The following is a 14722-nucleotide window of genomic DNA, read 5'->3' on the forward strand; positions in this document are numbered from 1 at the left end:
TTGATTAGAAACTATCTAGTCCAGGCATGAGGAACCTATGGCCTCAAAGACATATATGGCCCTCTAGGTCCTCAAGAGATTTGGTTAAAGGCTGAACTTGAGGACCTGGAGGGCCACATGTGGCCTTGAGGCAGAAGGTTTCCTAACCCTCATAATCCTATCCTCTCATTTTATAGTCGAGGAAACTGAGACCCCAAAAGGGGAAAGTGAATTGCCCCAAACCACACATAATAAAGTGGCTTCAGGTCTTCTCAGTCCGAGTTCCAGTGTTCCCCAGAAGATACATCTTTAAGGTGCCACTTCCTGTGGGAGATCTTTCATAGGATATAGTGCTAGAAATAACAACTAGTATTCATATAGCACTTGAAGATTTTGCAAAGCATTTCGCAAACATCTCATTTTATGTTTACAGCAACCCTGGGAAGCAGGTGCTATTATTATCCCCATTTTACAGATGAGAAAACTGAGGCAGACATTGGTGAAATGACTTGCCCTAGGATCTCCCAACTGTTAAGTGTCTGAGGCAAGATTTGAATTAACTTTTTGTCTCCTAGCCCAGTGGTCTTAAACCACTTAAACCACTACCCCAAGTAGTGCCCTAACAAAATTAAGTAATTTGTCCAGTATCACCCAGAACTAGTAGCATCCAAGTCCCAACTCTGAATCCAGTACCTTTACCTTTATACCACACTGCCTCATCCTGATTCCCCCAAACTCATCCTTAAGTTCTTAGCACTATCTCTAGAAAATTCTTTTGTTTATAGTTTGTGTTTACTTACTTATGTTTTTATAGCCTTCATCTTCCCCCACCATCACACTTAAGCTGCTTGTGGGCAGGGCCTGTTTGTTTGGTATTTTCTAGTGTTTTTAGGCACTTAAGATTTATTTGTTGAATGGGTAATCCCATCTGTAGATTCCTTTCAGGCTCCATCCCTGGGAGTTGCTGTTGGGTAGAGTTGTCATGACTAAATAATGGTGTTAGAAATAAAAGCAGTTATCTTAGTCTATGGCTTCTTGTTGTAAGGCTTGAACTGGAAATTCTAGAACAGATGGATTCTTAAACTTTTTTGTTCCTTGGACTCCTTTGGCAATCTGGGGAAACCATATCGAAAGGAGACACTAACTTTCATTTAGAGATTAGTGAAAATAAAGATGTCATTTTCCCCCATCTAAGTTCACAGATAGACCTCCTGACATCTATTCATAAGGGTGGGGGAAGGTCTGTGAACACCAGATTAAAGAACCCTTCTTCTATAAGGTCTGGCAAATAGATTCAATTTAAGAAGGTTCTGTCATTCCTGGGGGAAGTAGAGAGAACTGATGAGCATTTCGAGGATTTTTAATTAGAAAGCCCACACGTAGTGACTAATGAGAGGCAGAATTCCTTGGTAGACTCCTGATTAGTCCAGGTCAGCTCTTTGAGTCAGTCTCCTAGGCCTTGGAACCTGGGCTAATACCGAAAGAGGAAAGAAAGGCAGAATTGGAGAGGGAGTGGATCTGGCAGAGAGCAGGGGAGATAGTTCTCTAAGGACACCTATTAAAACCTGTGACCCAGCCAGAGGGCAGTGGGAGGAGGGAAGGGCAGAGTGTGTGTGTTTAGAGGGTAGTAATAGTAATGATCAGACAGGTGCTGTCTTCCTTAGCTCTATTTACAGATAATTAACACGTTGCTTACTTTGGCTCTTCTCTCTAGTCTTTTAATTCTCAGTTTTCTAGTTATGCTTTTATCACAGATCTCATTTCTGAATTGTTCCTTTCACTCTCACATCTACTCCTCCCTCTTTTACTGACTTGGCTCCCCTTCCCAAATCCTTGGGCATTCAAGCAGGCAACATTTGCTTGAATAGCTATATCCACACTAGGCAGAGAGAAGAGAAATCGAGAGTTGGGAAAAGGTAAATAATGGGGAGGAAACCAATGAAAGCCTTCTTCAGGCTCTAGGTGATGGCCCCAGGAGGGATGCCTCTGGACAGATAACTGTATTTGACATGGTATCCTTCCATCATGGTTTTGGCACGGTATACTTAGTAACTTAATGTCTGACCTTTGGAAAAATTACCTAGAACCAACCCTAGGGACAAAGGCATTAACAGCAGGGGATGTGCTTGGCAAGTCACCCATCCCTGGGGATAGGTGTGTGTTGAGTTAATTAAATGAACATTTCCTAAGTATTTTAACAGAGTACTGTGTAAGGCACTGGGGAAGATGCGGTTTACAAACACATGATTCCTGCCCTGATGGACATTACAGTCTAGATCAGAAATAAGATGATAAACACCTAGCTATAGTGTACAGTGTAATGTGATAAGTATATTGCCACATGTTTGGAAATGCTGCTATGAGAGTTTACAGATGAGAGATATGCCTTTGACTTGGTGATAGAGTTCAGTGGAATTGGCATCTTGTTAGGTTTTGGGCACTATAATGCCTCACGAACCTGCAGTAATTCATGGACATTTGATCCATGCTTAGCAAAGCTGTGATCAATCTGAGAGGCTTGAAAAAGTGAGTGACGGGGAGGAGGGAATAGGATGTTAGATAGGATGTGCCAGAGCTGTGGTACAAAGGGAGGCCACAGAAACTCCCTATACCTGATCCTTTTTCCACAGCACACTTTTTCCTTCTCACCTTTTTGAGGCAAACCATGTTTGGGTTTGGGAAAGACTGGGTGCTAAGATCATATTCTGAAGTGGTGGTTAGAGGAGAAATAATAAGATTGACGTTGGTGACGAAGGTGGTGATGATCTCTCTTCTCTCTTTCTTTGACCTGGCTGGATCCCATGCGTGGAAAGTACTCCTTCCTCTTCTGCCTCTTGGAATCTCTGGTTTCTCTTAAGACCCAGCTCAAGTGCCACCTTTTACATGAAGCCTTTCCTGATATCCACTTTCCCTCCAGCTACACCCTCCCTTCCCCCCTCCACATCTATGCATCTATGTTTATATATGCAGACATATGTGCCTATGTGAGTGTGAATACTTATTAACTCTCCATTAGTATGTAATTTCCTTGAAGGTAGGGACTGACTTTTGATTTTCTTTGTATCCCCATCACCTAGTACAGTGCCTGGCACATATTAGGTGCTTTAAAAAAGTGATCGATGAATTTTCCCAAGAGGTAGGTCCCACAGATGGTAAATGTCCGAGATTTGAACTCAGATTTTAATTCTGATCTTCCTAAGTCCAGGCACAGAGCCCTGTCCACCAAAATTTAGATACTGCTTACTATTAATGTACAAGACCCTTTTCCAGGGTCTACATAAAAGAAGATACAAAATGAAATAGTCTATTAGGAGAGGATATAAAAGAAATGAATACAGCAAATACAAAATAATTTCAAGAGGGAGAATGCTAATGTCTGGGGTGGAGATCAGGAAAGGTCTCCTGTAGGAGATGATAATCAAGAGGGATGGGTATTGAAGAAAGCTAAGTTTCTGTGAGGGAAGGAAAGGACCGTATTCCCAATATTTGACTCTGGAACTGATGGAGTTTTTTAAGGTCAATAAATGAGGATTATTATTTTGGTCACTCAGACTTGGTCCATAAGGGCTAGTCTTTTCTCATTGTTATTCTTTCTGGGAAGCATTCATCCAGGGCTTTTGGTTTCCATGTAGCTCTGGGATATGGACAAGGAAGGCTATTTTCAGAGGCTCTCTCTCAATGGAGAGGAGCAGCCCTGCAGGTAATTAGAAAATTTTTTTTTTACCTTCCTTACTACTTGCCATAGGACTTGTATGACAATATCTAAATGTATCCAAATCCCATACACTAATAAGGGAGGGAGTAGGGAATTGGGAGATAGAGGAAATCTGAATTGAAATTATGAATAGGCTAGCCACCCATCAATAATTGGCAGTGGACTGGGCAAGATATATTAGGGGTTGATGAGGGCGAAATCTCTTATGACCAATTGAAAGTTTGTTGGCAAAGAAGGGGTTAATATGTAACTTGCCCTCCTGGCATGCAGGGCATTGAAGTAGTACTGAGTAGTAGTATGTCTACTGGAAACATTTTGTAGCATTTTCCCTGATTTCTAAGGACTTCAAAACCATAGTAATTTCCTCTCATCTGATGCAATTCCTGATTCTGCCTTGGCAGCTCTAAGGCTACCCTCCACTTTTTCATGTGATTATATTTACAAAATCCAAATTGAAAAGATACAGACTAGATTTCCTGCAAGTATTAATCAGTCAACATTTATTAAGCACCTACTATATGCCAGGCACTGTGCTTACAAATAAGAAAAAGATGGTCCCTGACCTTGGGGAACTTACAGTCTGACAAGTGAAAACAAGACACAAAAGAAGCTGAAAATTGGTGTGTTGAGGGGGGCGGTGGTAGGCCCCTTCCCCGACAGAATATCTTCCTGACACCTGATACGGTGTTTTTTGGAGTCAAGCCAAGCTGAGCTGCTGATGGCAAATGGAGTTGTGTGCCCTCTATAAAATAAGGCTTTGGGAGGAATTTAATGCTCTGACCTTTATCCCTCTAATCAGAGAGGAGAAGCTACTAAGGGTGAGTTGAGAAGGTGTTGAGTATCAAAATCTCAATAAATCTGCATGGGGATAAGATTTCTGGTGATCAGCTTATCCTGGGTGTTGCTTTGAGTCAAAGCTGTGCTGAGCTGCTGATGGAAAATGGAGTGCTGTATTTTTCCATTACTATAATCAGGGTAGGAAACATTCACAAAATAGCATCCCCATATTAAAAATACCAAATAGAGCTGACTTATAGTACTACACATTACCACTAGGTGCTGCTGTCTTAGAATATTATATATAAACTCCTACTCTAAGTATGTTTAAGCTTGAGGCTTTGGGTTATAGCTCATTTATAGTGTGCTCTACAGTTTACAAAATACTTCATTCCTTGTATTATCAAATTGGTTCATTCAGAATTCAGTATATTTTGTTTGCTTAGGCCTGAAGTGGGTACAATCTTAAATATGGTAGTATCCTTAATCCTTAAGGATTTTATGGTTTAGAAGGGGAGATAAGATATATGCATAAATAACTTATATTGAAGATAGAATATGATAAATGTATAAGAACAGTCATTATATTGGGGGATATACCTATCATTGATTTTAATTTTTCTTTACCTAATACTGGGGTCTTCATCATTCCTTGGATTGATGTCTCTTTTCTCTTTATGCTATGGCATGTATAACACTTAAGTTAGCCCAGATCCATCCCAAAATCCTTCCCTGTACCCGGAATGCTTCTTTTCCTGTCTAACAAGTACATAGCAGTGTTCTTTTGCTGTTTTATCTCCTGAATAGGAGTAGTTTGATCTTAGAAACAGCAGATTAAATCGGGTGTATTCCTGAAAGAGGATTTTTCTCTTGGGCTTAGATTGTTCTCCGTCTTCCTTCTCCTTAAGGGTGAGTTTCCTATAGTTGTTCAAGACTAGGATGGGTCACAAATTGGATAGCCTCTACCCAAGGACTTAGGGAGCTGGTGTCGTTGACCCTAGGAATAGGGGGTAGCCTTCACTGGGGCCCTTAGAACTGTATTTGGTCGGCAAGAGCCGTTGGTGGCATCCGGGCACCTGCCCCCAGCCAGGCTGTTTCTCTCCCATCATGGTATCCCCACCCCCTTGACATGGTCATCTATCAAAAGGCAGCCATAGGAGGCATACATGTATGACGTTGGTGGTTAGCCATATTTCACAAGAAGTGGGGGCCTCCAGAGAGGCTGACAGGCCACATCTGTTTTGGACTGTGTCGGAGGAAGGGAAGACCATGGGGAGGTTTATGTAACCGATTGTGAAATTTTGAGGGCTGCTGGCTGCTGGGTACTGGTTTCTGGCTTCCGGAGTGGGCCTGTCAGGGGAAGGAGGGAGGAAGAAACTGTGGCCTTAGATTCCTGATTTACCCACCCTGGGTACAGAGTGAGTGGGCTACTTGGGTTGCCCTCCCCAGCAGCTGTCTGCCCACTTGCAACTGGATGGACACCTGCCCCTGATGCTCCGCAGCCAGTGGATGGGGCCACAACACTACAGGAATGGGCCAGTCATGGAGTCTTTCTGTGTAGCAGGCAGGCTTCTACAGTGGGAAGTACAGGGTGAGATCTGCTGCTGGACTTAGGGAGCATCTTCTACGGTTGGATGGGCATAGTGGAAGGGAGAAAGGGGCTGACCGTGGAGTCTATATGAGGAATGTAAAGGGAAGGTACAAAGAGGAATTCAGTTGGATAGCAACCATTCCTAATTTTTCTCTTTTCCCTTAGACTCACTTTAAGTTTATCTTAGAATGAAAGAATTTTCAGGTCCACTAACACTCGCAGCCTGCAACATTGTTAAGAACTTTTCCTACGCACATTAGAGGGTAAGAAGGTAGACAAGGACTCGAGCTGGTGGAAGTAATATCCCAGTCCAAGTTTGGTTCACCTTTGTTTTCCCTTTAAACCTAGTGTCTTTTATTTTTTTAGGCTCTCATTTCTTTGAGCCTTAAACTGATTCATAGGATTGCTCAGGTCCACCTCTGGGGGGCTCCCAGAATGGGAAGGGGGGATCCTGGGAAAGAGGAAGTTCTGGTTGGACCCTTGAAAGGACACCAGGCATACCTGGTATAGCTCCTTGGTATTGCTTTCTGGACAAATGTTTCTGCTTAGCTAGCTTTTATGAAGGGAGTAAAAGAGGGTTAAAGGAGCCATAGAGGAAGGTGTGGTCAGTTGGGGGTAAAGAGAGGGCAGGAGTATGGTCAACTTTTCTCTCTTTATGTTTTTGCTCTGCATTTTTATTCCATGCTCAGCAAAAGGTCATGCAGACTGACGCCAAGCCTCTTTTCCCCGCCTTCCCTGCTTAACCAAACCACATCTGCATCTGCTGAGGCTCTCCCAGGGAAATGACCTACAGACCCAGCAGCTAGCTCATTAGCAGCTTTCAGATGCCCCCTTTCCCACCCTGGCCAAAGGGCAAGCTTGCCTTCTCCCCACAGCTTGATTAAAACATACCGACCATCCAAGAACAGAAGAGTCCCTGTTCTTTTGTTGGGGGAGGGATGGAAGGAGAGTAACGGCTTATGTTGAAAGCCCTTACCAAATTCTGTTAGGTTTGGTGGTAGGAGCCAGTGTGCCCCCTCCCTTCCTGGACTGACCTTTCAGCCCCTAAATATGGGCATTCGACAAAGGTCTGTCTGTTTCTAGGCCTCCAGCTCTCTCTCTTCTCCTCCCTCTGCTCTTTTCCTCCATTCCCAATGATTTCTATTTTCACCTCTATATAGACAATTCCTACATCTCTTGACCTCTCACCGGAATTCTTGACTTGCATTTCCAGCTGGCTACTGGACATTTTCATGATTCAATACCAAACTGCACTTGGAAAAGGAGGAAATTAGACTAATATTTTTTTAAATTTTTTTATTTCGAGGAAAGCTTTTTATTATAGGTGCAGTGAGACAGCTGGACACAGTTTAGATGATTCCAATTTTGTTGGTACCATCCAAAGCATCATAGTCTGGAGCAAGCCGGACGTAAACTTTCTTCTCTCCATCAGGCCGGATCAGTGCGTTGACCCTGGCCACATCGATGCCATACAGCTTCTTTACTGCCTGCTTGATCTGATGCTTGTTGGCCTTGATGTCCACAATGAAAAGTAGGGTGTTGTTGTCCTCAATCTTCTTCATAGCAGACTCAGTGCTCAAGGGAAACTTAATGGTGGCATAGTGATCAAGCTTGTTTCTCTGAGGGTATTTGGGCTGCCTTCTTAGTCTTAGTGTCTTGGGTCGCCAGAAGGTGGGGGATGTTCAGATCTTCTTCTTTTTGTAGCTGTAGACACTCTTCAACACTGCCTTCTTGGCCTTCAAGGCCTTGGACTTGGCTTCTGTCTTAGGGGGGACAACAGCTTCCTTCTTCACCTTTGGCACTATCTTGGGGGAAAGGCTAATCTTTTTTTTTTAATATGAGAAATGCAAAACATATTTCTAAATTAGTTATGTTGCAAAAAAGCAAGGAAAATAAAGTAAAAAACAGTATGCTTCCATTTGTACTCTGAGTTCATCAGTTCTCTCACCAGAGATGGATCACAGTTTTCATCACGAGTTCTTTGGAGTTGTTTCGGATCATTGTATTGATCAGAGTAACTAAGTTTTCTTGCATATGATCCTCATTAAAATGTTGCTGTTTCTGTGTACAAAGTTCTCCTGATTCTGTTCACTAAACTTTGCATCAATTCATAAAAGTCTTCCCAGACTTTTCTGAAACCTGGACCAATCTTTTTTCCATTCTGAAATGTCACACTTCATGAGAGTAGTTAGAAAGACTTGAGAAATTAGGAAAACTTGTTCAAATTCTGTTTGTGTGACTGTATGGGCAAGTTATTTTATCTCTCTGAGTCTTGGTTTTCTCTTCTGTAAAATGGGTATAATAGTACCTATCAATATTGCCTACCTCACAGGGTTGTGAGAGTGGAATTTTGTATTCCTTAAAGCACTAGGGCAAACTAGCTCTTCCAACGATTGCTCCCCTTTTTCCCTCTGCTGGAAGGCGTCTTTGCTTCTCTTCTTTGAGTTCCTATGACACATAGTTTGTATCCTTCAGATGGTACTTGGACTACCTTTGTATTATTATCTGTTGCATATGTGTCTTATCTCCCCACTGGATTGTAAACTTGGTGAGATCAGGAATAATGTCTTGGTAATATATTCCCTTCCCTCTGTCTCCTGTCTAGATCACTACATTGCATATGGTCTGTGCTTAATAAAAGGTTGTTGAATGAATAAAAGAAGAAAGTTGGAGCCTCCCCGGACCTCTGTCCCCTTCCCAAAGTCTTTTTGCCTTTGCCTTGTTAAAATGGTCTAAGTAGAATGTCCTAGAGCAAGAATCCTTTTCAGGTCTCCTGTGTAGGCTCAGAAATATTGTAATATATGGCTCATATAATCATCTTGCCATTTCATCCCTTTTTCCCTGTCCCCCTAATTTCAGAATGGGTAAGACCCCAATAGCTTTGCTCAGTAGAACTGATAGGACTTACCAAAGAAGAGTGGTTGGGGGATAGGGGTGGGGGATTGATGGCTTCAAACATGAGAGTGAGTTAAGAAAGTTCAGTCCAGTTAAGAATTGATTGGCATTTGGATAGATTTGGTGAAATGTGCCAGATGGGTGAATAAACCATGAGGATAAAAAGAAAAGGAGATTCCCATTCATTGGAACAGGTGCTACTCCAGAGAGGCCGGAGCAATGTATGGGATAGGGAGGGTGGGAGGGGAACTCTGGGTTAAACTGCCTTAAACCTGCTGCCTAACCCTGACTTCTTTCTCCATCCTTCCCCATTCAGGTGAGGCCTTCCTGGGTGGGTTTGTGGCCAGCGGACTAGGGACCTCCTCCACACCCCATGGAAGCCCTGCCCCTTTGCCCTCTGACCTTCCCTTCCGATCACCTACCCCCAGCAACCTGCAGATGGTGCAACTGTGGGCCGCCCACTCCCATGAAGGTAATGACCTGTCCTGAGGTGGAATGTCAATATTCCTCCTCTCCCCATCTTTCCTAGGCCGAGGGGGTAGAGTGGGGATCATTGTTTTCCTGGTGTCATGAGGCATCTTGGAGGACTGAGAAGAAGTAAGGGAGCCCACAGAGATGGGGAGGGGCTTGGTACTAGAGAGCAGTGGCTGGCAATCAAAGACACTGTGGGCAGTTGGAGATAGGAAGGAATCGCCATCTCCTGGATCTCATAGCTGTTGAGGCTTTTGAATCATCTTCCCTTTAACCAGAGGGTTGGGGAGGGGGGCTGAGCAGTGGAGAGCAGGGAGGGGTATTCCCTGATCCCCAGCAGTAAGCACGTTTGGCTCTGCTCTGCTCTGTGATGTTGACCATGGCTGAAAGTTGTCTTTCTCTGCCCAAAAGCCATCCTCAGGCTAGGAGGAAAGCCCGAGGGGAGCCCATTTATCTGGGTTCTCTCTGGCTTTTCTCATGGTTTCTTGCATCTGCTATTCTCAATTCAGTCTTGAACAAGAGTCAGCCTGAAGTCTGTACAACTCGGATTGAAACCCAGTCATGCTCTCTCTCTCCCTTTCTCTTTTTTCCCGTCCCCCTCCCACCCCCCCACAGACACACACCCCACCTCGCCCCCTCTTGGCCAAGCAATGGAACCTCCTTAAGGCCTCAAACTGTGTGACTCTCACTCTTTATCTCTCCCTCCTTCACATACAGACACACACACAGACACACACACAGAGATAGACACACACACACACACACACACACACACAGAGACAGGTGCGCGTGTACAACCCCCTCCTTCCCCCCCCCCCCCCCACTTTGGCAAGTGATGGAACCCTTCAATACCCCAAGTATTCTGAGATGATTAGTTGCTGTGGAGGCAGTGATCTGAATTGGGAAAGGGTGTTTCCTCACCTGGGAGCTCCTTATACACCCCTATAAAATCACAAGTCTGGCCAAAAAAAAAAAAAAGAAAAAAATATTCTGGGCAAAAGCTTGGGCAGGGATGCACTTGGGAGGAGAGGGGCACCAGAAATACACAGCTATTTAGTGACATCACCAGGACCAAGATAATAGTAACTGATATTTCTAGAGTATTTTTAAGATCTACAAAGTGTTTTACCTTTGTTTGATACTCTCTGCTGCTTCTTTTACTTTCTTTTCCTCATATTCTAACCCTTTCCCCCAACCTAACGCAGTACTGGATACTCATCAGACGATAATAAATAATGAAGGGATGACAGGCTGGCTGGCTGGCTGATGAGCAGGTCACCTAATGAGAGATGGGGAATTTGGCCTGCACCTGATGAGATTGTTTCCTTGTATGGAAGAACATAGTTCATGACCGGTTAACCCCAGGACCTCTGAATGACTGATTTTTGTTGGCTGAACTCAGGTTCTGGGGATCTGGAATGACTGTAGGACTGTGTTTATCCCTAGCCCCATTTTCCCTCTCATCAGTGTCTCCTTGCCTGAGTTCCTGCCACATGGAACTGGCATCTTCAAATCAATACTTCTGAGATTGGCATCTCTTAGGAAGGGGTAATTTGGTAGTATAGCTATAAGGGATCCAGGAATAGAGAGCTCTCATAACTGAAATACCATCTCTGGGGAGCCGGGAATTCTGGATTTTGGTAAAAAGAAAGCTGCTTGTGATTACAAGTAGGGTGGGTTGGTCAAGGATGACAAGTTCCAGATAGAGAAGAAGGTCTTCTAGAGCCTCCAGTCATCCTGATGCATTGATGACTATCTGGTTAGTGGACCTAGATGACTCAGGGGGAGAAAGTGAGGTTGGTGACCTTGCACATCCCTCCCTCACTCAAAACAAAGTCAAGTGCAAGTCATGGCATCATTTCTCTAATGGCATGGTCTTCTTCGAAAACGAAGGACCAACACAGACAGACAGACAGACTCTTTTGGGGAGGGGAGTGTGTCTCACACATTTTTGCAATCTAAATATCTTTCTCAAAAGTTTTTAACTTTTTTTGTTTCATGGACCTTTTGGCAGTCCGGTGAAGCATTTTGGACACCTTCTCAAAATAATGTTTTTAAAGGTATAAAATAAAGTGTATAGGATAAAAAAGGAAACCAATTACATTGAAATACAGTTATCAAAATATTTTTTGAAAAACAAATTTGTGGACTCCAGGTTAGGAACTCCTCTGCCTTAGCTGGTACAGTAGAAAAGAGACATGGGACTAGCAGGTAGGAAGCTGTTCTGTGGCTCAGTTCCTGACTCTTTAAGTTACATCTTCAGATCTGTTTTCCTGATTTGTAAAATGGGTGTAATACCTGTCCTGCCTATCTTGTAGTTGTGACGGAACAAGTGAAGAGCCTGTATTAAGTTACTTTAAAAACTGTAATCAGGTATGTAGTACAGAGTAGTATTAGTACTATTTCTGAAGTTAGGGAATGAATACACTAATGGCATTCTTTGGTCCCATCTAAGTGGTCCAGTGGGCTAAAAAAATCTGTGACCTCTCTGCTAGCCTAGCCAGATGTGAGAAGAGTCTTCCAGGAAGCAGCTTTCCCACTAATACTTTAATACTCGTCCCCAAATTCATAAAGCGCTTTACAGTTTTCAGAGCACTTTCACAAATAGGATCTCATTTGCTCTTTGAGCAGTGGATATTTGTTGGTGAGGGTGAAGGTGGAGGTGAGAAGGTGTGGGTGAAAGGGTAAGAAGCAGAGTAAATCTCCTTTATTTGAACTGGATATTTCCTGCCAGGTTTTAAAGACAGCCCTGGTGTCTTCTTGAGCCCGGCGTCCCTACAAATGCAGGAGTGACAAGGAGTTGAAGGAGGAAGGGGGGACAGAAACTGATCAGAGCTTGTCTCAGCAAACTTCTAGGTCCAGGCCAAGCAACCCTCTAAGGAATCTGTCCTCCAAGTTCTTGCATGGTGACCACAGGGCCTGCTGGTGAGATCATGACCCAGTTCAGCAGGGATTCCTTTTCCTACATTTAATTTTAGAAGTAAGTGACTAAAGGAACTTTCTTCTGTGCCCACAGAATCAGTAAATTATTGAGCTCTGCCTTAAGGGTTAATATTTATGGCCTCCTGAGGTGTCTCTGGCAGAGAGAGCTGCCTGGCTGTGCCCTGGATATGTAAAACATAATGTACACAATCCTCAGTATGGAGCCCAGCTTCATAAATCTTTCCGTATCTCCTAGTCTTGTGAATTGGCCTTGTACTTGGGGAGCTCAGGATGAAGCTTTGTGTGTGCGTGTGTGTGCGTGTGTGTGCGTGTGTGTGAAGAATCTATCCTGAGCAGGGATAGAGCACTAGATGTAGAGTTAGAAAGTCCTGAGTTCAAAGCCTGCCTCACATACCTAACTAGCTTTGTGACTGTGGGCAAATCTCTTCACCTTTGTCTGCTTCTTCTGTAAAATGGAGATGGTAACAGTATCCTCCAAGATTCCTTTTGAAGATGAAATGAGATATTTGGGGAGTGCCTTGCAGACCTTAAACCACCATATAAATGCTGGCTACGATTTGTTCTTATTCTCCCTGCCCCAGCCTCTGTTCACATCAACTGTATAATACAAATAACTAACATTTGTGAGGACTCTGACATAAGTTGTCTCACTTGATCCTCCAGAACAGTCCTTTGGAGGAAGCACTGAGATATTAGCGGGGTTTTTTCTATTTAGTTCTCATTTTTACAGATGAGGAAACAAGCTCAAAGATATTTCGTCTCCATTTTATAGAGGAAGGACCTAGGGGCCCGCCTGTCCAGCATCGCCCAGCTGAATCTTCCTGATTTCCAGTTCAGCACTATGTCCTTCTCCAAGCTGACTTCACTGTCTTCTCATTTCTCCTTCCTCTTTCTGATTTAGTCACTTCTGGCCTCCCCCTCCCCCATGTTTCTGGACCTCCATTCTTTAGCTATAATTAAAGGTGACTGGATAAGAGAATCTCCAAAGTCCCCAAAGGTGTGGGGCAGCATCTAGTAGTAGTACAGCCGCTAGTATTGTTGCCTCGAGGGGTCAGGGGTTCAAGAGTGAATCTGCGTCCCACAGTTTCCATTTTTTTTTTCCATGAGTGTCTTTGCCTTGAGCCTTTGCTTGGCCCTGCCTAGAGGCAGCGTGACTAGGTGATGCAGTAAATGGAACCCTGGACCTGCCATTACAAAGGCACACACCTCAGTTCTGACCAGCTCAAACACTTACTGGCTATGTGATCCTAGGCAAGGTCATTTAGCTTCTGCCTGCCTTGGTATCCCCATTTGTAAAATGGGCATAGTAACAGTTCCACTGTTATTATTATAGCAGTAATAATTCCCACGGTTGAGTTAATATTTGTAAAGCACTTTGCAAACCTTAATGTGTCGTGGAGATGGTGATATGCATTCGGCCTTGGCTTTATTTCAGTAGTGTTCCCCTCGCAGAATGGGAGCTCCTTGAGGGCAAGGGTTTATTTTCTCCACCTCTGCATTCCTTGCATCTGACACTAAGGAGGCACTTAATCAATGTTGTTGGGTTGCCTTGCTTGGCATGGCTTGGCTTTGCTTCTGACCTAGTTTCTTCCTGGCCTGGTTTGGTTCCTTGGGCCAGGGAGGTTCATGTACGTAGCTGGCCTGCCAGGGTTGCTTGTCTTCCTGACTCTGGGGCAGGAGCTGGGAGGTGTTTGGGTTCTTGAGTCAGGCCTGTTCAGGCTTAAGATTTTTTACTGACTTGGTTATTGGTTAAAGTCATACCCTGGGGCTCTCCTTACCCATGCAGCTGCCTCTGATTCCTCCCTCCCTCCTTAGAATCTCCCATCTCCCGTCCCCCCAGCAAAGCCCCCCTCAGTGATTCCCAGGGCCTGAGCACAAACAAAAGTCCAGCCTGTCAGGCCTGGCTTCTGTTGCCATGGCAGCCGCTGGGCCCAGGCCTGCCCGGGCCTTCCTTCCTCTCTGGGATTGGGGGGAGGCTTCCCTTGACCTTTGTCCTAGGTCACCCCACACCTTCCTTCCCCCCTCCCCTTCTGAAGCCCCCTGAGGGATCCCTCCACCTCTTTCCTCGGTCTCCCCTGACAATTTCATTATTACCAGATGGCCTGACTGAGGCCTTAGCTTGACCTGGGAAGGTGGCTGGGCCATGGGTGGAATAGGCTGGCTCCATGATTAAAGGCTTGGGAAATAAGTCCCTCTACAAAAGCCTGAAGGGGCTGGGATTATTTGACTGGGAGAGCTCAGGGAGGCATTTAATAAAGGTCTTTGCCTGTGTGCAGACCTCTTCTGCCAGAGGGTGACCAGCTTTTGGACATCTCCACGGAGGAAGGAACGAGAAGAGACAGGCTTAAGAT

At 44.3% G+C, this 14722-nt stretch overlaps 1 protein-coding gene across 1 annotated transcript in view; it reads left to right on the plus strand.

The window, feature by feature from the left end:
• The window catches only part of TNRC18 (trinucleotide repeat containing 18), a 153486-nt gene that overhangs the window by 42757 nt on the left and 96007 nt on the right, over window positions 1-14722 (plus strand). Inside the window, 1 exon segment of the mRNA XM_072597654.1 lies at window positions 9274-9429. Within this exon segment, the coding sequence (XP_072453755.1) occupies window positions 9274-9429 (156 nt within the window).

This window comes from Notamacropus eugenii, chromosome 3 (assembly GCF_028372415.1).
Source record: "Notamacropus eugenii isolate mMacEug1 chromosome 3, mMacEug1.pri_v2, whole genome shotgun sequence".
NCBI classification, from domain to species: Eukaryota; Metazoa; Chordata; class Mammalia; order Diprotodontia; family Macropodidae; genus Notamacropus; species Notamacropus eugenii.